This window comes from Pempheris klunzingeri, chromosome 14 (genome assembly GCF_042242105.1).
Source record: "Pempheris klunzingeri isolate RE-2024b chromosome 14, fPemKlu1.hap1, whole genome shotgun sequence".
Lineage (NCBI taxonomy): Eukaryota > Metazoa > Chordata > Actinopteri > Acropomatiformes > Pempheridae > Pempheris > Pempheris klunzingeri.
This window is the reverse complement of record NC_092025.1, coordinates 24,947,966-24,971,806: the sequence shown is the minus strand read 5'-3', so window position 1 is coordinate 24,971,806 and position 23,841 is coordinate 24,947,966. Positions and strand designations below refer to the sequence as shown.

General features: G+C 44.6%; 2 protein-coding genes and 4 non-coding genes across 12 annotated transcripts; 5 read left to right on the top strand and 1 right to left on the bottom strand.

Moving 5' to 3' along the window:
• The first annotated feature begins 684 nt into the window (after positions 1–684).
• Positions 685–5,385, top strand: timd4 (T cell immunoglobulin and mucin domain containing 4). The gene is made up of 8 exons (XM_070844129.1): positions 685–754; positions 2,465–2,643; positions 2,750–2,912; positions 3,252–3,329; positions 3,423–3,502; positions 4,213–4,324; positions 4,406–4,439; positions 5,071–5,385. The coding sequence occupies exons 1-8, from the start codon at positions 685–687 to the stop codon at positions 5,153–5,155; spliced, it is 801 nt and encodes a 266-aa protein (XP_070700230.1). The 3' UTR covers positions 5,156–5,385.
• Positions 5,386–6,244: 859 nt separating this feature from the next.
• Positions 6,245–6,317, top strand: trnav-aac (transfer RNA valine (anticodon AAC)). Its single transcript has one exon. It is a non-coding gene; the product is annotated as a tRNA-Val (tRNA).
• Positions 6,318–7,875: 1,558 nt separating this feature from the next.
• On the top strand, positions 7,876–7,948 carry trnav-aac (transfer RNA valine (anticodon AAC)). The gene has a single exon. It is a non-coding gene; the product is annotated as a tRNA-Val (tRNA).
• Positions 7,949–8,224: 276 nt separating this feature from the next.
• Positions 8,225–8,297, bottom strand: trnav-cac (transfer RNA valine (anticodon CAC)). Its single transcript has one exon. It is a non-coding gene; the product is annotated as a tRNA-Val (tRNA).
• A 1,290-nt stretch (positions 8,298–9,587) lies between these two features.
• On the top strand, positions 9,588–9,659 carry trnad-guc (transfer RNA aspartic acid (anticodon GUC)). The gene has a single exon. It is a non-coding gene; the product is annotated as a tRNA-Asp (tRNA).
• A 586-nt stretch (positions 9,660–10,245) lies between these two features.
• On the top strand, positions 10,246–23,502 carry LOC139212762 (NLR family CARD domain-containing protein 3-like). Of its 7 annotated transcripts, none has more exons than XR_011585408.1 (15): positions 10,246–10,313; positions 11,082–11,210; positions 11,365–11,469; positions 13,712–13,816; positions 14,071–14,137; positions 14,718–14,946; positions 16,065–17,850; positions 17,932–18,105; positions 18,221–18,394; positions 18,684–18,857; positions 19,019–19,192; positions 19,801–19,974; positions 20,083–20,129; positions 21,424–22,223; positions 22,558–23,502. XR_011585408.1 is itself a non-coding variant. In XM_070843292.1 (14 exons), the coding sequence occupies exons 1-14, from the start codon at positions 10,300–10,302 to the stop codon at positions 22,101–22,103; spliced, it is 4,032 nt and encodes a 1,343-aa protein (XP_070699393.1). In that variant the 5' UTR covers positions 10,246–10,299; the 3' UTR covers positions 22,104–23,502. The 7 variants fall into 7 exon arrangements, 2 of the variants coding, with proteins under 2 accessions (XP_070699393.1, XP_070699394.1); XR_011585409.1 differs by having other exon boundaries at positions 21,424–22,436; positions 22,651–23,502; XR_011585407.1 differs by having other exon boundaries at positions 21,424–22,497; positions 22,651–23,502.
• The last annotated feature ends 339 nt before the right edge of the window (positions 23,503–23,841 follow it).

The following is a 23,841-nucleotide window of genomic DNA, read 5'->3' as shown; positions in this document are numbered from 1 at the left end:
ACTGTTTTTCTGAATGGAGTCTGGTGGCATTGAAGAGAGCGACTCTTTGTGGTGCCTTGTAAAGAGCTTTGGTATAAACACATATTTCATATATTAATGCAGAGTATTTGCCAACATTTGTCTTTGTATTTTTGAAGTGCACTCAAGTGTTCTGTTCTCTAAAATCCCTGTTTTAGTGAATGTAGTCTGGTGTGTGTGCTGTTTGTGGTTAAACCAAAAGGATCTTCCAGGTCTCTCTCTGTAGGGATCCTTTCCATGATGCTGTCACACACTTTTTGTCATTTAGACGCCAAAACATGTTCAAATGCGCAAAATAACCAGAAACCTAAATTTCCCTCTGAAATGCAGTGAAATAGACATCGAGAGCAGCCAAACTACAGAACTACAGAATAAATGTACTTAGTTACTTTCCGCCATTGCATTAAGAATGAGAGTCAATACACACACACACTCTCACACACACACACACACACACACACACACACACAGAGGAACACACTGTCTCTCTGTCCATCCCTCAGCGCTCCGTCACAGACTCACATTGTGTTGTTGTCTTCTAACTGGACAACGAACACACACACTCTCACACACACACACACACACACACACACACTCTCACACACACACACTCTCACACACACACACACACACTCTCACACACACACACTCTCACTCGCTCACAGGATGGCCACCGCTTCGCCTCGCTGCTGTCGAACGCCTCAGACCTTCATCATCGTCCTCTTCCTCCTGTCAGGTGAGACACAAACTGCTGACATCACAACACACAGGAAGTACACAGGTACTTTACTGCAGTAAAAGTACTTCTACTGCACTTTAAGATACTCTGTTACAATAAAAGTACTAATACCGCAGTGTAAATATACTCTGTTAGCAGTAAAAGTACTAATACCGCAGTGTAAATATACTCTGTTAGCAGTAAAAGTACTAATACCGCAGTGTAAATATACTCTGTTAGCAGTAAAAGTACTAATACTGCAGTGTAAATATACTCTGTTAGCAGTAAAAGTACTAATACCACAGTGTAAATATACTCTGTTAGCAGTAAAAGTACTAATACCACAGTGTAAATATACTCTGTTAGCAGTAAAAGTACTAATACCACAGTGTAAATATGCTGTTACAGTAAAAGTACTAATAACACAGTGTAAATATGCTGTTACAGTAAAAGTACTAATAACACAGTGTAAATATACTCTGTTACAGTAAAGTACTAATACCACAGTGTAAATATACTCTGTTAGCAGTAAAAGTACTAATACCGCAGTGTAAATATACTCTGTTACCACAGTGTAAATATACTCTGTTAGCAGTAAAAGTACTAATACCGCAGTGTAAATATACTCTGTTACCACAGTGTAAATATACTCTGTTAGCAGTAAAAGTACTTATACCACAGTGTGAATATACTCTGTTACCACAGTGTAAATATACTCTGTTAGCAGTAAAAGTACTTATACCACAGTGTGAATATACTCTGTTAGCAGTAAAAGTACAAAGCTAGAGTACCAGAGAGATGAATCTGGTCGTCACACAAACCTGAACTGAAAAGTCAACGCAAAGACACAAAGACGCAAAGATGCAAAGACGCAAACCATGCTAATTGGAAATATTAAACTAGAGAAAAGAAAAAGAAAAAGAGGAGGAGGAGGATGGAGAGAAGTAAGCGAGGACGTTAGATTCCCTGTGAGATTCTGTGAAAGTCTGTTACTTTCAGCTTTCAGTTGTACTTTACTGTAAAGCAAGTTAGCACAACCCTTAGCTCCAGTTAGCACAAGCATTAGCCCCAGTTAGCGAAAGTTAGCACAACCCTTAGCTTCAGTTAGCACAAGCATTAGCCCCAGTTAGCGAAAGTTAGCACAACCCTTAGCTCCGGTTAGCACAAGCATTAGCCCCAGTTAGCGAAAGTTAGCACAACCCTTAGCTTCAGTTAGCACAAGCATTAGCCCCAGTTAGCGAAAGTTAGCACAACCCTTAGCTCCGGTTAGCACAAGTTATCACAAGTATTAGTGAAAGTTAGCACAACCATTAGCCCCAGTTAGCGAAAGTTAGCGCAACCCTTAGCTCCAGTTAGCACAAGTTATCATAAGTATTAGCTCCATTAGGCCCAGTTAGCACAAGGATAAGCCCGACATACTACAAATGAGCAGAAGCATTAGCACAAGTATTGGCTCCAGTTAGCACAAGTATTAGCTTTAGTTAGCACAAGGATAAGCCCAACTTACTACAACATAGCCGAACCATTAACACAAGTTAGCAGAAGCATTAGCTCCAGTTAGCTGAAGCATTAGCGTCAGTTAGCACAAGCATTAGCATCGGTTCTCTGTGTTTACCCGAACAATTAGAAGAAAAAACAAAATGATCAGGTGAGCAAACATTCACTCCAGGTGTGGTGGAATCACAGCTGATGACCTCTGGGTGTGCCCCCCCCCCTTCTCTCTACCAGGTGGACACTTTCCGTCACTCACCTGTTTTAAGGTGCCGGAGGGGGGTGTGGCCTCCCTGTCCTGTCAGTACTCTGTGAAGCGGTTCGGTCTCAGCAGGGTCTGCTGGGGTCGCGGCTGCGGGACCTTCTGGTGCAACAACATCCTGGTTCAGACGGACGAGAACGGCGTCGTCTCCAAGGTCAGGTTCACCGTAGGTCGCTCCATCCGGTCCGGATCACAGGAAGACCGGACCCATGCTGTGCTTTAGCTCAGTCTGCTAACTCACCTTGACGCTGCCGCAGCAGGTGGCGGACCGCTACCGGCTGACGGGGGACGTCCTGGACGGACAGATGGACCTGGACATCCTGAACGTGCAGCGGACGGACAGCGGGCCGTACTGCTGCAGGGTGGACGTCGACGGGATCTTCAACGACAAGAAGGTGATCATGAACCTGAGAGTGATCAAAGGTGAGCGACGCTTTACCACCTGAAATACCTGAAACGACCACAAAACATCATCTGTTACTACAGACAGTGAACTCACCACAGATACTAGGCTGTCCCACTGTTATTACAGACAGTGAACTCACCACAGATACTGGACTGTCCCACTGTTATTACAGACAGTGAACTAACCATAGACGCTGGACTGTCCCACTGTTATTACAGTCAGTGAACTAAGCACAGACGCTGGACTGTCCCACTGTTATTACAGTCAGTGCACTAAGCACAGACGCTGGACTGTCCCACTGTTATTACAGACAGTGAACTACCCACCTCTGGTTTAATCTGGTTGTTCCTCCTCAGCTCTGGTCACCAGTTCTCCTCCGACAACGACGGCGGCGGCAACAACCAGTTGGGTCACGGAGCCGTCGACCTCCACAGGTGAGCCGATGTTCTGCCGCCCGCTGGTTGATCAGACAGGTCACATGACTCCGTCGTAATGGTTATATGACGCCGTCGTCTGTCTCCGTGCAGTAAACTGGAAATCGCTGCTGTCGTCTCAGCTGGACCTTCTGAGGAGGAACTCCACCCTGCTGCGCTCCAACGTCGTCACTGTGAGTGAGCAACGAGATCCTCTGGGACACCTGATCACAGTAGGTCCACTAAAAGAGCTTGTTTGATCCACTGACAGGCTCAGAGTGTTATTCTAAGTGTGTGACAGCATCATGGAAAGGATCCCTACAGAGAGAGACCTGGAAGATCCTTTTGGTTTAACCACAAACAGCACACACACCAGACTACATTCACTAAAACAGGGATTTTAGAGAACAGGACACAGGAGCTGCTGGTCTAGTTGCAGCAACTCTGGTGTTTTTGGAGTCAAACTTTTAGTGGACCTACTGTGATCAGGTGCAGTTGTCCCAAAGGATCAAGATGATCTCTGACGTCCATCATGGACGAACAATCAATAAATCCACCTAGAAATGACAGAAAAAAACACACACGCCTTACAACTGCAAAACTTGCCTGAGAATCTTCACGATTTTACATTTTCATCAGAATCAAAGTAATCCAGTGATGATAATCTGTACATTCATGTGTTCACTGCAAACTGGAGCTGCTGAACGCTAATTCGGCAAAATGTTAACAAACACAAGCTTAAAGAAACGGGCTGAAAATGAAATAGGAGTACCCACACCTGGCGAATATTACAAGGCATCTCATGAGCTTTTAATACTTTTAATAGCATCTTTCCATCCATCAGATTAGAGACATTTTTGATTTTATGGATTATAACTTTAACTCAGAGCTCTCTGTGTGTCAGGTGGAGGACGCGGTGCCTTCGCTGTCCCTTCAGATCAACGTTCCCATCCTCTCCCTCTCCCTCAGCGTGCTGTTGATCTTGGCGGTGGTTTTTTTCTTTCTGGCCTTCAAGCGTACGTTCTCATTCCTCATCCTTCCTGCAGCGTCTCTGTTCCCGAGTGGAAAGTCTCCTAAAGTCTCATTTTCTTCCCCAGGTGGCATTTACAGAAGAGCGCTGAAGACCGGCTGGTGAGTTCAGCAACTGTGGGACAGTGAACTCAACACAGTCACTGGACTGTCCCGCTGTTACTACACACAGTGAACTCACCACAGACGCTCGTATGTCCCGCTGTTACTACACACAGTGAACTCACCACAGTCACTGGACTGTCCCGCTGTTATTACAGACAGTGAACTAACCCCAGACACTCGTATGTCCCGCTGTTATTACAGACAGTGAACTAACCACAGACACTCGTATGTCCCGCTGTTATTACAGACAGTGAACTAACCGCAGACACTCGTATGTCCTGCTGTTATTACAGACAGTGAACTAACCCCAGACACTCGTATGTCCCGCTGTTATTACAGACAGTGAACTAACCGCAGACACTCGTATGTCCCGCTGTTATTACAGACAGTGAACTAACCGCAGACACTCGTATGTCCTGCTGTTATTACAGACAGTGAACTAACCGCAGACACTCATATGTCCCGCTGTTATTACAGACAGTGAACTAACCGCAGACACTCGTATGTCCTGCTGTTATTACAGACAGTGAACTAACCACAGACACTCGTATGTCCCGCTGTTATTACAGACAGACCTGTGTGTATTTAACACACCTGCTGTCCGTTAACTTCTATTCTTCTCTTCCAGTTTCTCCTCTGAGGAGCCTCCTCACATAATCTACGAGATCCGGATGCGAAGACCAGTCCAGGAGAACATCTACACTCTGGACTAGAGAGAGTCAAATAAAATAAAAACATTTTTTTCCCCACAAAACACTGAAAGAATGCACATTAAACATTTCAGTTAAATAAATCAAACACACACTCACTTGTCCTCAAGAAGCCGTGTGTGTTTGGCTGAGTTTGCAGCACTTTTTATTCAGTTTCATTTGTTTTCTGTGTTGAGATGTTTCAGCCGATTGTGAGTAGGACGCTGCTGCTGCTGTAGTTTGTGTTTTTTAGTGTTTGCTGTGGTAATAACCTGCCGGATCAAGCTGAATAAAAACCAATCAGAACGCAAACGAGTGTCCTGCGTGAGAAACAACAACATCTTCAAACCATGTGACACAACAAGCATCAGTCAGAGATTAACAACAATTCTAATGACAGCTTGGAGCTTTACGACAGACACCTGAACTAACCACAGACACTGGACCGTCCTGCTGTTATTACAGACAGTGAACTAACCACAGACAGTGAACTAACCACAGACACTGGACCGTCCTGCTGTTGTTACAGACAGTGAACTAACCACAGACACTGGACCGTCCTGCTGTTGTTGCAGACAGTGAACTAACCACAGACAGTGAACTAACCACAGACAGTGAACTAACCACAGACACTGGACCGTCCTGCTGTTGTTGCAGACAGTGAACTAACCACAGACAGTGAACTAACCACAGACAGTGAACTAACCACAGACACTGGACCGTCCTGCTGTTGTTGCAGACAGTGAACTAACCACAGACAGTGAACTAACCACAGACAGTGAACTAACCACAGACACTGGACCGTCCTAATAATAAGATAACACTAATTAAAATACTAGTAAAAGCTAAAATAAATGTGACCTCCCCGTCGGGGAATCGAACCCCGGTCTTCCGCGTGACAGGCGGAGATACTGTCCACTATACTAACGAGGAGCGGTCTGACAAACGAAACTGCGGTACCGCTTTTGACCACAACACTGCGGCCTATGGCCCAGTGGCGCTGTTGGAACATTTTCACAACAGGTTTCACATTTCAGCTTTGTATCGATCACAAAATGATGATCAGAGACTTGCAGATGTTGAAATCATAGATGTGATCACTTCAGGGCACGAGTTTCCGTAGTGTAGTGGTTATCACGTTCGCCTAACACGCGAAAGGTCCCCGGTTCGAAACCGGGCGGAAACACTTATTATATTATTCTTTAAGCTTTATTTTAGGCACCATTGTCTGTAATAACAGCGGTTCGCTAAAATAAAAACATGTTTCCGCCCGGTTTCGAACCGGAGACCTGAATAATGACGCTTAATTCTCTTAACTCTTCCCATTCATTCTCTATGGTAGTGCTTATCACTACGGATGTAATATATTTCTGGCCACTAGTGGGATTGTGGGGGCGCTGTTTCCCCGTTTTGGACACAGTAAGAAGAGCCTGATTGACACACAGCTTCGGTTCAGAGATCGATTTCTGATCATTTTATTGTGTCTGACGGTAAATCACACTGTTTAAAGGTAAGTCTCATTCATTTCTGCAAGTTGTGAATGAAAGTTTCTCAGTTAGTTTGTTGATTGAAGTTAGTACAGTAGGTTAAGGTGTGTGTGTGTCAGCATTAACAGTAACCACAGTTAGTACAAGTTGGTAATAAAACTTGTAAAATGATTAACAATCATTTCAGTTCATGTGAAATGTGTACTTATTATTTTAGACCGTTATTTGTGCTGAATCATATCAGACACCGGACCGTCCTGCTGTTGTTGCAGACAGTGAACTAACCACAGACACTGGACTGTCCTGCTGTTGTTGCAGACAGTGAACTAACCACAGACAGTGAACTAACCACAGACACTGGACCGTCCTGCTGTTGTTACAGACAGTGAACTAACCACAGACACTGGACCGTCCTGCTGTTGTTACAGACAGTGAACTAACCACAGACAGTGAACTAACCATAGACAGTGAACTAACCACAGACACCGGACTGTCCTGCTGTTGTTGCAGACAGTGAACTAACCACAGACAATGAACTAACCACAGACAGTGAACTAACCATAGACAGTGAACTAACCACAGACACCGGACTGTCCTGCTGTTGTTGCAGACAGTGAACTAACCACAGACAGTGAACTAACCACAGACACTGGACCGTCCTGCTGTTGTTACAGACAGTGAACTAACCACAGACACTGGACCGTCCTGCTGTTGTTACAGACAGTGAACTAACCACAGACAGTGAACTAACCATAGACAGTGAACTAACCACAGACACCGGACTGTCCTGCTGTTGTTGCAGACAGTGAACTAACCACAGACAATGAACTAACCACAGACAGTGAACTAACCACAGACAGTGAACTAACCACAGACGCTGGACCGTCCTGCTGTGTTGCAGACAGTGAACTAACCACAGACAGTGAACTAACCACAGACACTGGACCGTCCTAATAATAAGATAACACTAATTAAAATACTAGTAAAAGCTAAAATAAATGTGACCTCCCCGTCGGGGAATCGAACCCCGGTCTTCCGCGTGACAGGCGGAGATACTGTCCACTATACTAACGAGGAGCGGTCTGACAAACGAAACTGCGGTACCGCTTTTGACCACAACACTGCGGCCTATGGCCCAGTGGCGCTGTTGGAACATTTTCACAACAGGTTTCACATTTCAGCTTTGTATCGATCACAAAATGATGATCAGAGACTTGCAGATGTTGAAATCATAGATGTGATCACTTCAGGGCACGAGTTTCCGTAGTGTAGTGGTTATCACGTTCGCCTAACACGCGAAAGGTCCCCGGTTCGAAACCGGGCGGAAACACTTATTATATTATTCTTTAAGCTTTATTTTAGGCACCATTGTCTGTAATAACAGCGGTTCGCTAAAATAAAAACGTGTTTCCGCCCGGTTTCGAACCGGAGACCTGAATAATGACGCTTAATTCTCTTAACTTTTCCCATTCATTCTCTATGGTAGTGCTTATCACTACGGATGTAATATATTTCTGGCCACTAGTGGGATTGTGGGGGCGCTGTTTCCCCGTTTTGGACACAGTAAGAGGAGCCACAATAACAGCGGCTCGCTTAAATAAAAACATGTTTCCGCCCGGTTTCGAACCGGGGACCTTTCGCGTGTGAGGCGAACGTGATAACCACTACACTACGGAAACTCATGCACGCTTCTGCACGTGCCCGCGCACACATGCTCAGACATGCCCACCGGCAGCTACCTGTGAGCTCACTGTGTCCAGAGAACAGCAGGTGATATTTTAAAACGTGTGTGTATGAGAGAGTCACCTGGCAGGTGTCAGCAGGAACGCTGCTCCTTCCCCGGTGGTCCCCGTCCGCTGAAACGGCTTCAGTCGGTGGGAGAAAGTAGGACAGGTCCGCAGAGAGTTCACCAGTCAGCTCTGCTGTCTGAGTGTGAGCCAAACACACACCTGTTGTTAGAGCGCCACCTGCTGGTTGAAGCAGATAAAACAGGAGATTAAAGGTGGGGAGACATTTCTCCGGAAAAGGAAAAAATAAAACCAGTGAAATCCTTTAGCTGGGACCTCTGTGACAGAAAGATGGATGTCAAGGGAAAAACAGCAGGGATATAAATTATTATTAAGAGTTTTACTGATCAATCAGGACCATCAGTGACCCCCCAGAGGTCAATAAGGTCCGTCAGTGACCCCCCAGAGGTCAATAAGGTCGGTCATGTGACCCCCCAGAGGTCAATAAGGTCGGTCATGTGACCCCCCAGAGGTCAATAAGGTCGGTCATGTGACCCCCCAGAGGTCAGAGGGTCCTACCGACACCTGTTTACGTCACTTAGTCTTCCGCCCATTACAGCACCCTACCTGTGACCACGCCCTTAATTATGCACAAATGTAGGACTTAACTAAATTTCACCTTTAGAAGACGATGCTGCGTATTTGCTCCAGGTGTCAAAATCCCCACAGGACGCTGCAGGCTGCAGGTAGACTCCCAAAGAAAGAAAAGAAAGGCCTGCGGGTACATGAGCGGTCCGCTCAGGACCTGCACATCATGTGCAGACCCGTGATTTCCTCTAAAAACACCAAGAAACGCACAGACGTCCTGCAGTAGCGTGGAAGGGAGAACTTTTCCTCTGTGGCTCTGCAGGAGGGAGAAGTGGCGCCCATCGACGGCTTCTTCTGTGCAGGTGCAGGTGTAATACCGCCTCTCGCCACAACGCGGCTCAATGGCAGCGTGGCGCTGTTCGGATTTCTGTTACTTGGATGTACTGAAATGCCAAGAGCGCAGAAGAAGAAGTTAACCGGAAATGTAGCAGTTTAAGTGGAAGTTTTGGCAAAATTACAAGATTTCCTCGTGTTTTTTCTGCTTGGAGCTTGGCTTCTTATTAGGTGTTAACTTTCGGTTCAGCACACCGTCTTTGGTTTGTCTGCAAAAGCCGATTAATCGAATTGAACTGGTCACATGACCTTAACAGTTCTTCCTCGTTAGTATAGTGGACAGTATCTCCGCCTGTCACGCGGAAGACCGGGGTTCGATTCCCCGACGGGGAGACATAATTATTATTTTTTTCTGTTTTGTAAAAGTTTTAACACGAACTTAACTTAATTCTCGGGCTCCGTCAAACAACACTCACACATATATGTTTAAGAAATTGTAATAAAGTATAAAACAATATGAAATAAGGGTAAATTCAGGGATTACAGCAGCACAAAGACAGAAACTGGTAGATGGAGAAACTTCAAAATATTATATAATATTAAATATATCTTCCAACACACCAGACTTCATTTACAAAAACATCGATTTTACCTCACAGAACACAGGAGCTGCTGGTCTCGACCTGTTCGTTTGTTTGTGTTATTGTGCGTCTCTGGTGTTTTAAAGGTTTAGTTCTGATGCAGCATAATATCTGTATAACGCACAATAACACAGTCAAACTAACCAAGTGAGGCAGCAACTCCTGTGTTCTGAGAGCTAAAATTACTCTTAATGTCAATGGAGTCTGGTGCCTTTGAAGAGAGCGGTGTTGATGTTGATAGTACAGTGATATTTTTCACTGTATTGAACATGTGTGATCTCTGTGGCCACAGGTTTGGTCAGACTGGTTACACCAGGAAGGGTGGTGACTGCCTGCACACACAGAGAGAGAAGCTGCTTCCACTTTCAGCTGCGTAGAGAAGAAGCCCCAGCATGGAGATGGAAGGGTATGTACCCAGCATTTACTCTTCTTCTGCACATTAATGCTGCAGATGGAAGCACAACAAACAGGAAAGCATGGGTTAGTTAGTGTCAACTCAGTCACACAGTTTAAAGGCGACTGAGTCAGTTTTAGGAGACATGTACTAAAACTGAGTGTCTGACTCGGATTAAAACATCATAAAGCTCCAGTGAACGACAGGATATTTAATATAGATCAGATCTTTTATTGAACTAAACTCGACTACAAATACTTTGCTGCCAGCTGAAATCCTGAATTCAAAACTAAAAAGCACGAAAACATCGACAGATCAAAAGTGAAACTAACAGCAGAGCACTTGATCTTGATCTCTGGATCTTTATGAAATTATGTGACTTTGGTGTTTTGAAGGTTTGTTCAGATCCAACATCTGTGTAACACACAGGAACACAGACACACTGACTGATGGAGGCAGCAGCTCCTGAGTCCTGTGAGCTAAAATCCCTGTTTTAGTGAATGTAGTCTGGTGTGTGTGCAGAGATCAAACAATATCTTTTCCTTTCGTTTTTTATTTAGTTCTATGAAATCCATACAGATCATCTGAAAAGAGTAGGTTGCTTCAGGAAATGTACCTGGTCTTGGTCTCATTCTACCTTGTGAATTGTGTTTAGAACATATCATAATGGGAGTTGTGGGCGTAGCTCTCACACATCCTCGTCCTCGGATGGGGATTCTTATAACACACTCGTTCATTCGTTTACTTCACGTCCTCATCTTCTTCTTCTCTGCCTGAAAGGCTGAAGCTTGAGGGATCAAACTCTCCAGAACCAGGACCAGGACCTGGACCAGGACCTGGACCAGGACCAGGACTGGGACAGAAGACCACAGAAGAACCCACTGAGCTCAGACTGGGACAGTCAGATATGTGAGCTAAAAGTTTAATAATAAATCTTATCGACGTGTTAACAGGTAAAAAACATCCAGATATGAATATTAAGATAATGTTTGATTTAAATGAGTTAATATAATATTATAAAGTAATATAAATGATAAAGATGTGTGTTTTCTGTTCCCATCAGGGTCGTCCAGCAGAGGTCAGAGTCTCCTGATCTCAGCTGTGTGTCCATGAAGAGCGACCGCTCGATGATTCGCCCCTTTTCTTTCAAAGAGTCTGCTGATCACAGGTCAGTAATCAATAGATCTGGTCCTGCTGAAATCCTGAATTCAAAACTAAAAGTACAAAAACAGCGTCAGAACAAAAGTGAAACTAACAGCAGAGCACTTGATCTTTATCTCTGGATCTTTATGAAATTATGTGACTTTGGTGTTTTGAAGGTTTGTTCAGATCCAACATCTGTGTAACACACAGGAACACAGACACACTGACTGATGGAGGCAGCAGCTCCTGAGTCCTGTCAGCTAAAATCCCTGTTTTAGTGAATGTAGTCTGGTGTGTGTGCAGAGATCTTTTCCCTTCGTTTTTTATTTAGTTCTATGAAATCCATACAGATCATTTGAAAAGAGTAGGTTGCTTCAGGAAATGTACCTGGTCTTGGTCTCATTCTACCTTGTGAATTGTGTTTAGAACATATCAGACATGAAGCACAAACATTCTTGGAGTAGTTTTGGAAACCATAGGTTGGCTCAAAATAGTTTAATAGTTTAATTACTTTGCCTTCAGGTCATTGCAGTGACCCCCCATCTGTCTGGGTGGCACCTTTAGTGCTGTAGGAGTTACGCTGCATGTCTCTAAGTATGTGTGGGTTCCTCTCTAGCTGTGTACACTCCGTCAGCAGGAAGTTGCCTCACTGCAGCTCGTTTTTTCTTCCTGGTCTGCTCTGCGGTTTCCTCGTGAAAAGGAACATCAGTTCCTGTTGTGCGAGCTGAATGTTTACACACAGGTGAATTACCCTTAACAGACTGAGAATAAGGTCTTTGTGCGTGATTGATTTTCCAGTTGATGTCACCATACCTGTATTTTAACACTGTTGTGCAAACACATGTAGAGTAGAAAAAGCATATCGGCTGTCTGTGCAGACTGTGATGCTTTTGTTCCGTCCTATTTAACATGCTAACGTTACTACAGCATACCCACTGGGTTCTTTCTACATGAACCATCAACAAACATGGTTCTGTCTGCGTTTATCAAAGGTGCATCGGTGAGATCAGGTCTCGGTAAGACCCTCGTCGTGGTCTCTGCCACACAGTCCCGTTTAGCACCGTCTAATTCGTTAGGTAGGAGTGTAGATGGACTCAGTGTTGTACATCTCTCTGTGGTTAAATGAGGTTGAGAGAGTCGTACAACTGAGGTGTCTAGCAGGCGACATGAAACTTATTTTGGTCTGAGTGAGAAGTGCCTCTACTGCACGTGATGCTTCAGTGTGAGTGTGTGGAGGAACACTAATGTTGCAGAGCACTGCACAGCCAGTGCTGCTGCTTGTACAGCCTGCAGGCATCGTGGCATCGCTCTCACAACTGGGTCGAGCTTAGAGGAATAGTAAACCCCCCCCGTGTATCACATGTTTGGACAAATGGTTTTGAGTAGTCTGGGAGCGCTCAGACTGCAGATCCCAACTGTTTCACCTCTGTGAATGACTTCTCTGTCTTTCGTGTCCAGATTATGGGATCAACCAGCAGCCATCAGCTGATCATAGATCAGACTTAACAGTAGCTGGCTGACTTAACCATAATTGGCAATCCAGGTTCTGGTCCGTCACTCCTCTGCTACGCCCCGTCACCGTCCCTCTCTCCAGTGGCCCTGGCCTCCCTGTCCAAAACAGGTTTTTAGGACTCCTGCGGTGGAGGTCTTACCTCTGAGTTTTTTCTCTCAGCCTTGCACACTGTCTTTTTGTTTTTTCCCCCTGAGGAAGAGAGTGGATACTGGGGCCCCACGTTTTGCGCCAAATTGTCAAAGGACTTTTCTTTCGGTTGACGAGATTGGAGCCAGATTGCGAGTTATAATAAAGTTTAATCTCACATGTCAGAGGAGCGTTTAACAGTGCAACAACATCATGGAGGTTACAGAGTGAAAGGCTCCACCAGTGAGCAGGTACAGTTGGTTTTCATAATGGGAGTTGTGGGCGAAGCTCTCACACATCGTGGGATCATCTGCTGGCGTGAGGATGAAAGACATCTGGGTTATTCAGGTCTTCTAGTCCTTGTAGATTTGAGGCTGCACACTGTTGCAGAACCCTCGAGTGCCTTTCTGTCTGACAACTCACGAGCACGTCCTCGGATGGGGATTCTTATAACACACTCGTTCATTCATTTACTTCAAGTCCTCGTCTTCTTCTTCTGTCTAAAAGGCTGAAGCTGGAGAGATCTGATCCAGATATGAATATTAAGATAATGTTTGATTTAAATGAGTTAATATAATATTATAAAGTAATATAAATGATAAAGATGTGTGTTTTCTGTTTCCATCAGGGTCGTCCAGCAGAGGTCAGAGTCTCCTGATCTCAGCTGTGTGTCCATGAAGAGCGACCGCTCGATGATTCGCCCCTTTTCTTTCAAAGAGTCTGCTGATCACAGGTCAGTAATCAATAGATCTGGTCCTGTTTTATTGTGTTTTAAAGTGCTCCTGTTTCAGCTGAACCTCCTAAAACACGTCTGGCCTTTGACGGATGTTTAAATTTCCAGCTGACAGGAACAGATCAGCTTTAAAGTGTGACAGCAGCGATACGATTGGCTGTTACAGACATTTACAGCAAGCAGGGACGCCGCAACATGATCAATAATCAATAACGACCAAGTGATTCATGTTCACATCCCGTTTTTCTCCACAGAGCTGATCAGGACACTTCAGAGGTTCTCACTGGTCGCCCTCAAACCGACCTGGACTCCGTATTTATGGTGTGTGAGGAAGAACAACACAGTTTAATTTGAAAACAGTCGACATGACGGATGTTTTATTACCAGCAGGGACGTATTTATATATTTATGTGTTTATATATTTATGTATTTATGTGTTTATATATTTATGTTTATATATTTATGTGTTTATGTATTTATGTGTTTATATATTTATATATTTGTGTTTATATATTTATGTATTTATATATTTATGTGGAAAATGATCATGGTATAAGGGGGATAATGTCCTGAGCATCGGACGGTTATCTGCTCACATCGTCTATTACTTCCTGATAATGGATCCTTTAGCTGGCTAACTGATGTTAGCTCGCTAACTTAGCTTCATCGTCTGAACGACACTAACTAAGAAAATACTATTCAGAACATTTAAACAAAATCAAATCACAGACAGCACAAATTCATTAAAGTAAAACCGGTTTGGCTTTGCGTTGCTAAAATAAGCTAAGCTAACACAAACGACTCATTTCACACACGAGCGTGTAGCGTTAGCATGTAGCATTAGCGTAACATGACTCGACTGTATGTTTTAATGATTAACTCGTGTCGTTTTCTGTTCCAGCTGCTTGAGGAAAGCATCATCGGTTTTGTGAAGAAGGAGCTGAAGAGGCTTCAGAGGGTCCTGAGGAAGGATTACCCAGAATGCTTAGTTGGGGAGGAGGAGGAGGAGGCGGTGTTGGGCGGTGAGGATGAAGAGCAGGGGAGGAGCAGCAGGGAGGAGTTTCTGAAGATCACCCTGAACTTCCTGAAGAGGATGAACCAGGACGAGCTGGCTGACCGTCTGCAGAGCAGTAAGAGGATTTTAACAGGATGGAGAGACGACATTTACATCTGCTGACGAATAAAAACACTCACTGTGTGACACATGACCTCTAAAGCAGTAAAATCTTCAGTGTGTTCGTTCTGCTGGGTGATTTTGTATTGAGGTCTTTGACATGAACCACTTGAACTGGCAAAGTGACACTGAAACAAGAGCAGCAAACCATAAAAATTGGCATAAGACACTAAAATAAAAACAGCGTTTCACGAAAGAAACCTAACAGAAGGCTTAAAGTGGAGGTAAGGCAGCAAACCTCCACTTTAAGCGTCCGTCCTAGCGTTTTGAAGTAGTGTCAGTGCCCCACTGTCACAAAAACAAGCTATCAGCATCTTCAAAAACAACCATCTGCTGATCAGCTGCTTGATCAAAACAGAATTTATCATCACTGCTGCTTGTGCCCATGTTGTTTATTTACTGATGAAGTAGAAAGAATGCCATGTTGCCAACGGCTAATGCTACCGCTAACAGTCTGGCTACTGTCTGTCTGCTGTGATAAAGACAGAGTAAAACATCTGGTTATATTGATAAGAAGGCATATTGTGTTACTGATTAAGGAACATTTGAAAGAATACCAATATGGCTAACTCTACTGCTTGTAGTCTGGCTACTGTCCAAAGGAAGAATCCCAATTTGAAATGGAAACGCTGATCTCAGTCTGATAAAGGAAGAGTTAAACATCTGGTTGCATCCAAAAAAATAGGCAGGTTGTGTTATTTACTGCTTAAATACAAAGAATGGCTATAAATTAATCTATGATCTGAACGTACCTTCTTTGTGCCGTAAATTGAGCCTTTATCTTCCCAGGAGGTCGGACAGAACTACACAGAAAAAGAGATGCTCATAGGGAACCAATCTAAACTCCAATGGTCGTCAGTCTACAGCCATTACACCGTGCAATAAACATTTACTTCATAATGATAAGTTAAAGCAAGAACGTTGTCGACTTCCACTTTAAGTAAGAGTCGCATACTATAAAGTAAATGGCAGATGGTGCTAAAACGAAAATGGTGTACCCTCAGCTACAGAAATCTCTGCACAACTCTTTTGCATTCACTGTTATTTCCACTCATTTGTTTTATGCTCTTTCAGAATCTGCTGCCTTTTGCCAGCACAAACTCAAATCTTATCTACGGGGGAAGTTTGAGTGTGTGTTTGAGGGGATCGCCAACGCAGGAAACCCAACTCTTCTGAATCAGATCTACACAGAGCTCCACATCACAGAGGGAGGGACCACAGAGGTCAACGACGAACACGAGGTCAGACAGATCGAAACAGCATCCAGGAAACCAGACAGACCAGAAACAACCATCAGATATGATGACGTCTTCAAAGCCCCACCTGGAAGAGAGGAACCAATCAGAACGGTGATGACAAAGGGAGTGGCCGGCATCGGGAAAACAGTCTTAACGCAGAAGTTCACGCTGGACTGGGCTGAAGACAAAGCCAACCAGGACATACAGTTTGTGTTTCCTTTCACCTTCAGAGAGCTGAATGTGCTGAAAGAGGAAAAGTGCAGCTTGGTGGAACTTGTTCATCGATTCTTTCCTGAAACCAAAGACGCAGGAATCTGCAGGTTTGAAGAGTTCCAGGTCGTCTTCATCTTCGACGGTCTGGACGAGTGTCGACTTCCTCTGGACTTCCTCAACAATGAGGTCCTGACTGATGTGACAGAGTCCACCTCAGTGGATGTGCTGCTGACAAACCTCATCAGGGGGAATCTGCTTCCCTCTGCTCGCCTCTGGATAACCGCACGACCTGCAGCAGCCAATCAGATCCCTCCTGAGTGTGTTGGCATGGTGACAGAGGTCAGAGGGTTCACCGACCCTCAGAAGGAGGAGTACTTCAGGAAGAGATTCAGAGATAAAAAGCTGGCCAGCAGAATCATCTCCCACATCAAGAAGTCAAGAACTCTTCACATCATGTGCCACATCCCGGTCTTCTGCTGGATCACTGCTACAGTTCTAGAGGACATGTTGAAAAAGAAAGAGAAAGAGGAAGAGCTGCCCAAGACCCTGACTGAGATGTACATCCACTTCCTGGTGGTTCAGACCAAACTGAAGAACGTGAAGTACAACGACGGCGATCAGACAGATTCACACTGGAGTCCAGAGAGCAGGAAGATGATCGAGTCTCTGGGAAAACTGGCGTTTGAGCAGCTGCAGAAAGGCAACTTGATCTTCTATGAATCAGACCTGACAGAGTGCGGCATCGATATCAGAGCAGCCTCAGTGTACTCAGGAGTGTTCACACAGATCTTTAGAGAAGAAAGAGGGCTCTACCAGGACAAGGTGTTCTGCTTCGTCCATCTGAGCGTTCAAGAGTTTCTGGCAGCTCTTCATGTCCATCTGACCTTCAACAACTCTGGGATTGATCTCCTGACAGAGGCGTCTACACCAACGACAGACACGTCCCAAGTGAAGCGATTCTACCAGAGTGCCGTGGACAAGGCCTTAGAGAGTCCAAATGGACACCTGGACTTGTTCCTGCGCTTTTTCGTAGGCCTTACCCTGCAGGCCAATCTGGATCTCCTACGAGGCCTTCTTGGTCAGACAGGACATTGCTCACCTACCAATCAGACAACAGTCCAGCACATTCAGAGGAAAATCAGGGACGATCCCGGCCCAGAAAGAAGCATCAATCTGTTCCACTGTCTGAATGAGCTGAATGATCATTCTCTAGTGTTGGAGATCCAACAGTCCCTGAGTTCAGGAAGTCTCTCCACGGATAAACTGTCTCCTGCTCAGTGGTCAGCTCTGGTCTTCATGTTACTGTCATCAGAAGAAGATCTGGACGTGTTTGACCTGAAGAAATACTCTGCTTCAGAGGAGGCTCTTCTGAGGCTGCTGCCAGTGGTCAAAGCCTCAAACAAAGCTCTGTAGGTACACAGATAGTTAAGACTGATTCCTTATACTGCATACAGATGTAAGTTATTGTTTGCTCGATTTTGTTTTCCCAGGTTGAGTATCTGCAAGCTATCAGAGAAAAGCTGCGAAGCTCTGGCCTCAGTTCTCAGCTCCCCGTCCTCCAGTCTGAGAGAGCTGGACCTCGGTAGCAACAACCTCCAGGACTCAGGAGTGGAGCAGCTTTCTGCTGGACTGCAGAGTCCACACTGTAGGCTGGAAACTCTAAAGTGAGTTGACCTCATGACGATGACATTCACAAAATGTTTCGGCTTGCTTAGTCATGCAAATGGGGTTTCAGGGTTTGAGCCTTGATTGCCAAAACATTTCTACTTATTTTATCAGGTTAAATCAAACCGGCCTCACAGACGACTGCTGCCAGACGTTTGCTTCAATTCTCAGCTCAGAGTCCTCGACTCTGAGAAAGCTGGACCTGAGTAACAACAACTTGGGGGATTCAGGGTTCATGCAGCTCTCTGTTGGTCTGGAAAGTCCATATTGTAAATTGGAAACTCTAGGGTAAGAGCTTCAAGGTTGTCAGAACTGATTTTCAGCATTTTAGTAACGAAAAAAGTTTATGCTGGTTTGGTTGCAGCTCACAGTTAGATCATTATTAATCATTATTAAACTGGGATACAAGCTAATGTCGAGATGATTTATCTCCAGTTTAAATTTTTGACTACTTAAAGACCTGAATTCCATCTGGGAGCTTCTAAAATCTTTGGGCCCTCTGTCTGTCCAATCTAACGGAAACGTCAAAGGGGATTTAACATAAGAAACATGTTGTTTTTCCCATTTATTGATCCAGGGTCAGCATCTGCGATCTATCAGGGAGAAGCTGTGCAGCTCTGGCCTCAGTTCTCAGCTCAGAGTCGTCTAGCCTGAGAGAGTTGGACCTGAGTAGAAACGACCTCCAGGATTCAGGGGTGACGCTGCTCTTTGCTGGACTGGAGAGTCCACACTTTAAGATGAAGACTCTCAGGTAACATTTATTTTATACAAATGGGTCGTCATAGAGGCACCACCCTGACAACCACATACCTGAGAGAGCGTCCTCCCCATAAAAGAAAAGGTCCAAGGCTGCGATTGTGTTGTAGCGTTGGTACAACCCTCTCTCTCTCCCTTGTTCCTTGTTTCTATCAGGTTGAACCAAACCAATCTTACAGAGAAAGCCTGTCAGGACGTATCAGCGGCTCTCAGCTCTCCCTCGTCTACTCTGAGAGAGCTCGACATGAGCGACAACGACCTGCAGGATTCAGGAGTGAAGCTTCTGTCTGCTGGGCTGCAGAGTCCACATTGTGGACTGGAGACTCTCAGGTCAGGACTCACCATGCTGTACCACAAATCACAGTTAGAACCCTAATTTACATAGAGAGCACTACCAGTTCATAAACACTTAACCTGTGTTGGATTTTCTTTGCTAATAAGAGTTTAAAACAGATTGGGAAAGAAAGTGTTTTTAAAACTGTAAATAATCATTTAATCCCAAAGAAGTTCCTGCAAACAGTAGATTCACTTATGGAGGCGAAGTAAAATCAGACAAATGTTTTGTTTTTGATTAATGGCAGACCATTTTAAGAGCGCTATCGTAGCTTATTAGCTGCACACAGAAAATGGTGGTTCTTCAGCGGTTCTTTGGGGTGGTTGAGGTGCTCTATAGAACCTATTCAGCTCCTGTATGTTTCTTTAGAGGTTCTCTACTGGTTCTTCAGTTTAGGAAAGTTTAGCTGGGTAAAGATTTTCACTTGACAAAAGGTGCTATGTAGCACTCCTCTAAGATCACGAGCCAAAGAACGACTTTAGTATTAGTAGAATAAACGCCGGCCCAGTTAAGATAAAGTACTAGCATGTTTCCGGTTGGCTAAAGTGTTAGCCGTTAGCTTGCCAACCACCCTGCGAGTAGTCACTACGTCTCCTCTTTGCAGGCTGTCGGGCTGTATGATCACAGAGGAAGGCTGCGCGTCTCTGGCCTCAGCTCTGAGCTCAAACCCCTCCCATCTGAGAGAGCTGGACCTGAGCTACAACCATCCAGGAGACTCAGGGGTGACGCTGCTGTCTGCTGGACTGAAGGACCCCCAGTGGAGACTGGAGACCCTCAGGTAGGACTGACATGCTGCGATGTGGAGGAGGTTTGTTGTGAATAATCACTTAGTCTTTGGATAGCAGTAATTTATTCCATGGATGTGACTTTTCTTTCACCGTCACAGGACGGACCACGGCGGAGTCCAGAGGTTGAAACCAGGTCTGAGGAAATGTAAGTCTGTTTCAGTTTGATATCGTAAAAGCCACAAACGACATTAACACCTTCTAAATCACTGGCATTTAAAAACTAGGGAAACTACAAAGCTACAGAATATTTGCTCTGGTTGTTTGCTTTATAAAGTCACCAAAGTTTTACTGATTTTGTCTGTAATTTTATGAATCTGAATTTTTTGGAAACATTTATTAGTAATTTCCTAGAAAGTGTCCTTCAAATAATCATGTAATTTCTTTCTATTTATTTCACAAATGTATTTGACAGAAAAGGTCGATTTAAACCCAGTTAAGATTAGTTTATCATTGAAAACTTTTCATACAGTTTAAATTCGACTCTTGTCTGTTTACACCATAGACTGTACATAAAAATGGACAACTGTCAAATCTCCGTCGCTCTCTGCTCATAAAAATGAGCCTCGCTCAGAAACTAAAACATGAAACAGTTCAGATCTCTTCTGGAGGTTCACAGATCTTTAGTTTCTGTTTCCTGTCTTAATTTAGTCTCCTCTGATGAACAACATGTCTGATTCCTGGATTTTCTCCATGTTTCTCCAGTCTGAAGTCTTTTCTCACTCATTCTGCTTCAGTGACTTCTGGAACCTTTTAGCTGAGGTTGGACACATTTTAGGGACATGAAGAAGAAGAAGGTCCTCCTACTACACAGACAGACCATTTTAATTCAAGAGGCCAAAAAGTTAACTTAACCCCTTACTGCCTGAATTTATTTACAATCATATAAAAAAATTAATTATTTGTGTTTTTGCATTCAAGCAGATGCTAAATGAAGTGGAGATTGTTCATTTGAATATAGCATAGCATAGAATAGTACAATATAATAATAGTATAATATAATATATATGTATATACGCATAGAATATATATATATATTTATTTATGTATGTATGCATCTATGTATATATAATGTATACATAGAATATGCATCAACCGGCATTAGTGGGATACAGAGGCCACCTCAGCTGCATCAAGACCGGAAGAGGTTTGAGGCGAATTCGCGACAACAGGCAACAAGGGGTTAAACCGTGATCTCTTCCTAACCAAGTAGTTCTGGTACCTAAACCTAACCAAACTGCCACTGAAAGCTGAAAATCCAGATAATCCTCCAGAGTGAAAGTCCTGCAACTAAACCACATCAGCCTCAATGTTCATAAATGAGTTGTAGGATCAAACTGGTGTTAAACAGCCAAATAGCGTCCATCTGGATATTTGCACCCAGATGGCACTCAGGTGGTCTTTTTAATAGTCAGTAATCCTGTTGTATTGTCCCCATTTAGACGCCTGTGATTTGAGGCTGGACAAAAACACAGCACACAGAAAGCTTCAAGTGTCTGAAGACTTCAGAAAAGCATCAGTCGTGACGATGGACCAGAAGTGTTTGGATCATCCAAAGAGATTTGACTGCTTGCTTCAGCTGCTGAGTAGAACTGTTCTGACTGGTCGCTGTTACTTGGAGGTGGAGAGGAAAGGGCCGGTGTACGTAGGAGTGGCGTACGAAGGAATTAAAAGGAAAGGGAAGGGAGACGACTGCAAGCTCGGAAAGAACGATAAGTCCTGGAGTCTGTACTGCTCTGATGAGAATTACTTTGTGTGGCACGATAACCGAAGAACAGCCGTACCCTCCGACCCTCCGTCCGTCAGAGTGGCGGTGTACCTGGACGGTCCTGCTGGCGTTCTGTCCTTCTACAGGGTCTCCTCTGACACACTGATCCACCTTCACACCTTCAGCATCATGGTCACTGAACCTCTGTACCTCGGGTTTAGATTCATGTCTGAATCTTTTGGGCCCTCAGTCTCTCTGGTCAAGGTGGAAGAAGAAAAGTCTCTTCCTGAGGACTCAGACACTCAAAATGCTAACAGGGTCTCAGCTGTGATTATCGATACGATCGGCACATCCAGGAACTTTGAACTTTGGCGTGCAACACGTCTTCGTCCCTTTCTGGGGAAAAACAAATGATGCTCGCCATAGACTTTAATGTAAAATAGCAGTAGAACACAAAACTAACCACCTTCAGTTACGTCCCTTCATCCTCCAGCATCCAGCGGATCAATCAGGTCCGTCAGTGACCCCCCAGAGGTCAGAGGGTCCGTCAGTGACCCCCCAGAGGTCAGAGGGTCCGTCATTGACCCCCCAGTGGTCAATAAGGTCCGTCAGTGACCCCCCAGAGGTCAGAGGGTCTGTCAGTGACCCCCCAGTGGCCAATAAGGTCCGTCAGTGACCCCCCAGTGGTCAATAAGGTCCGTCAGTGACCCCCCAGAGGTCAGAGGGTCTGTCAGTGACCCCCCAGTGGTCAGAGGGTCCGTCAGTGACCCCCCAGTGGTCAATAAGGTCCGTCAGTGACCCCCCAGTGGTCAGAGGGTCTGTCAGTGACCCCCCAGTGGTCAGAGGGTCCGTCAGTGACCCCCCAGAGGTAAATAAGGTCCGTCAGTGACCCCCCAGAGGTAAATAAGGTCCGTCAGTGACCCCCCAGAGGTCAGAGGGTCCGTCAGTGACCCCCCCAGAGGTCAGAGGGTCCGTCAGTGACCCCCCAGTGGTCAGAGGGTCCTACCTACCTCACTGAGTCTCCAGGTCAGCTCTGCTAACACTATGCTAGCTAGCATTAGCACTGAGCTCTGACAGCTCACCTAGCTAACGTTAGCTTGTAGTCTATAAGTTAGCTTACGTTAGCTTATAGCCTATACGTTAGCTTACGTTAGCCCGGTCAGTGCAGCCTGAGCTCCAACCAGGAAGTTTTAGCAGCCGACAGAGAACCCAGAGCCACTAGAACCTGTTCTCCATCAGGATCTGAACTTTAGACAGTTATTATTATCTGTCTGTTCTTTAAAGTTTAAACGTTTAAACATTATAGCTGTAATAAGAATTACCTGCTGTGGTGCACGCTGAGCTCGCAGCTCCAGGGTGGATTTGACTCAAGCTGTTTCTGTTACTGACTGTGTTTCAGCCAACATATGAAACCGATGATCATCGACACCTGTTTGCTTTAACTGATTAATCACACACCTGACTATGATCCTTCAAAACCCCCAGAAGAAATGATGCTGTTTTGAAGGCCAAAGGTGGTCACATGTTTCTCTTCTGTTTGCTCATTTTGCATTTTGAAAAAAAATAAACAATTCAATTTTATATCTTTGAAAGCACTTTGACTTTACAGCATTCCTTCACACCTGCCAGACTTTTGCACAGTCCTGTATGTCTGGATGCGGCTCTGAGGTCACCTGTCAGGTAGAACATGGGTTTCAGTAGTGTAGAGGTTATTATGGAGTAAGATAGCTATCAAAAGATGTGTGCATGATTTTAACCATTCGTATTTGTAATCTTAAACATTTGTATGTCAATAAAATTGTTGGACACAAAATTCTGCTGTCATGAACATGAGTCTGAGAAATTGTGCAGGTCAGGATTTTTTTCATGTGAATATGAATCTAAAAGCTGTGAGTGCAAAGTCTTGTGAATACAACTCTAATTTCTACGACTACGAAGTCTTTTCTGTGAACACGAATTCAAGTTTGTGGGTCCGAGTAGAAAAGTGTTGAAATGACGTCACGTAGGTCACCGGGAAAAATAATCAAACCTCCGTTCCTCAAACCGCACATGTGCCAAAGCAAAGACTGGCTGACAGCAGTGGACCGAGTGGAGCTGAAGCATCACAGGTGAAGTCAACAACGTGTATATCCAATATTTAGTTCATAAAACT

Coding starts and splice junctions, on each gene's coding strand:
- timd4 (XM_070844129.1), top strand. CDS start 685: ATGGCCACCGCTTCGCCTCGCTGCTGTCGAACGCCTCAGACCTTCATC. Junction 755..2,464: donor CGTCCTCTTCCTCCTGTCAG/GTGAGACACAAA, acceptor TCTCTCTACCAG/GTGGACACTTTCCGTCACTC. Junction 4,325..4,405: donor TTTCTTTCTGGCCTTCAAGC/GTACGTTCTCAT, acceptor TTTCTTCCCCAG/GTGGCATTTACAGAAGAGCG.
- LOC139212762 (XM_070843292.1), top strand. Junction 18,106..18,220: donor TGTAGGCTGGAAACTCTAAA/GTGAGTTGACCT, acceptor TTATTTTATCAG/GTTAAATCAAACCGGCCTCA. Junction 20,130..21,423: donor GAAACCAGGTCTGAGGAAAT/GTAAGTCTGTTT, acceptor GTCCCCATTTAG/ACGCCTGTGATTTGAGGCTG.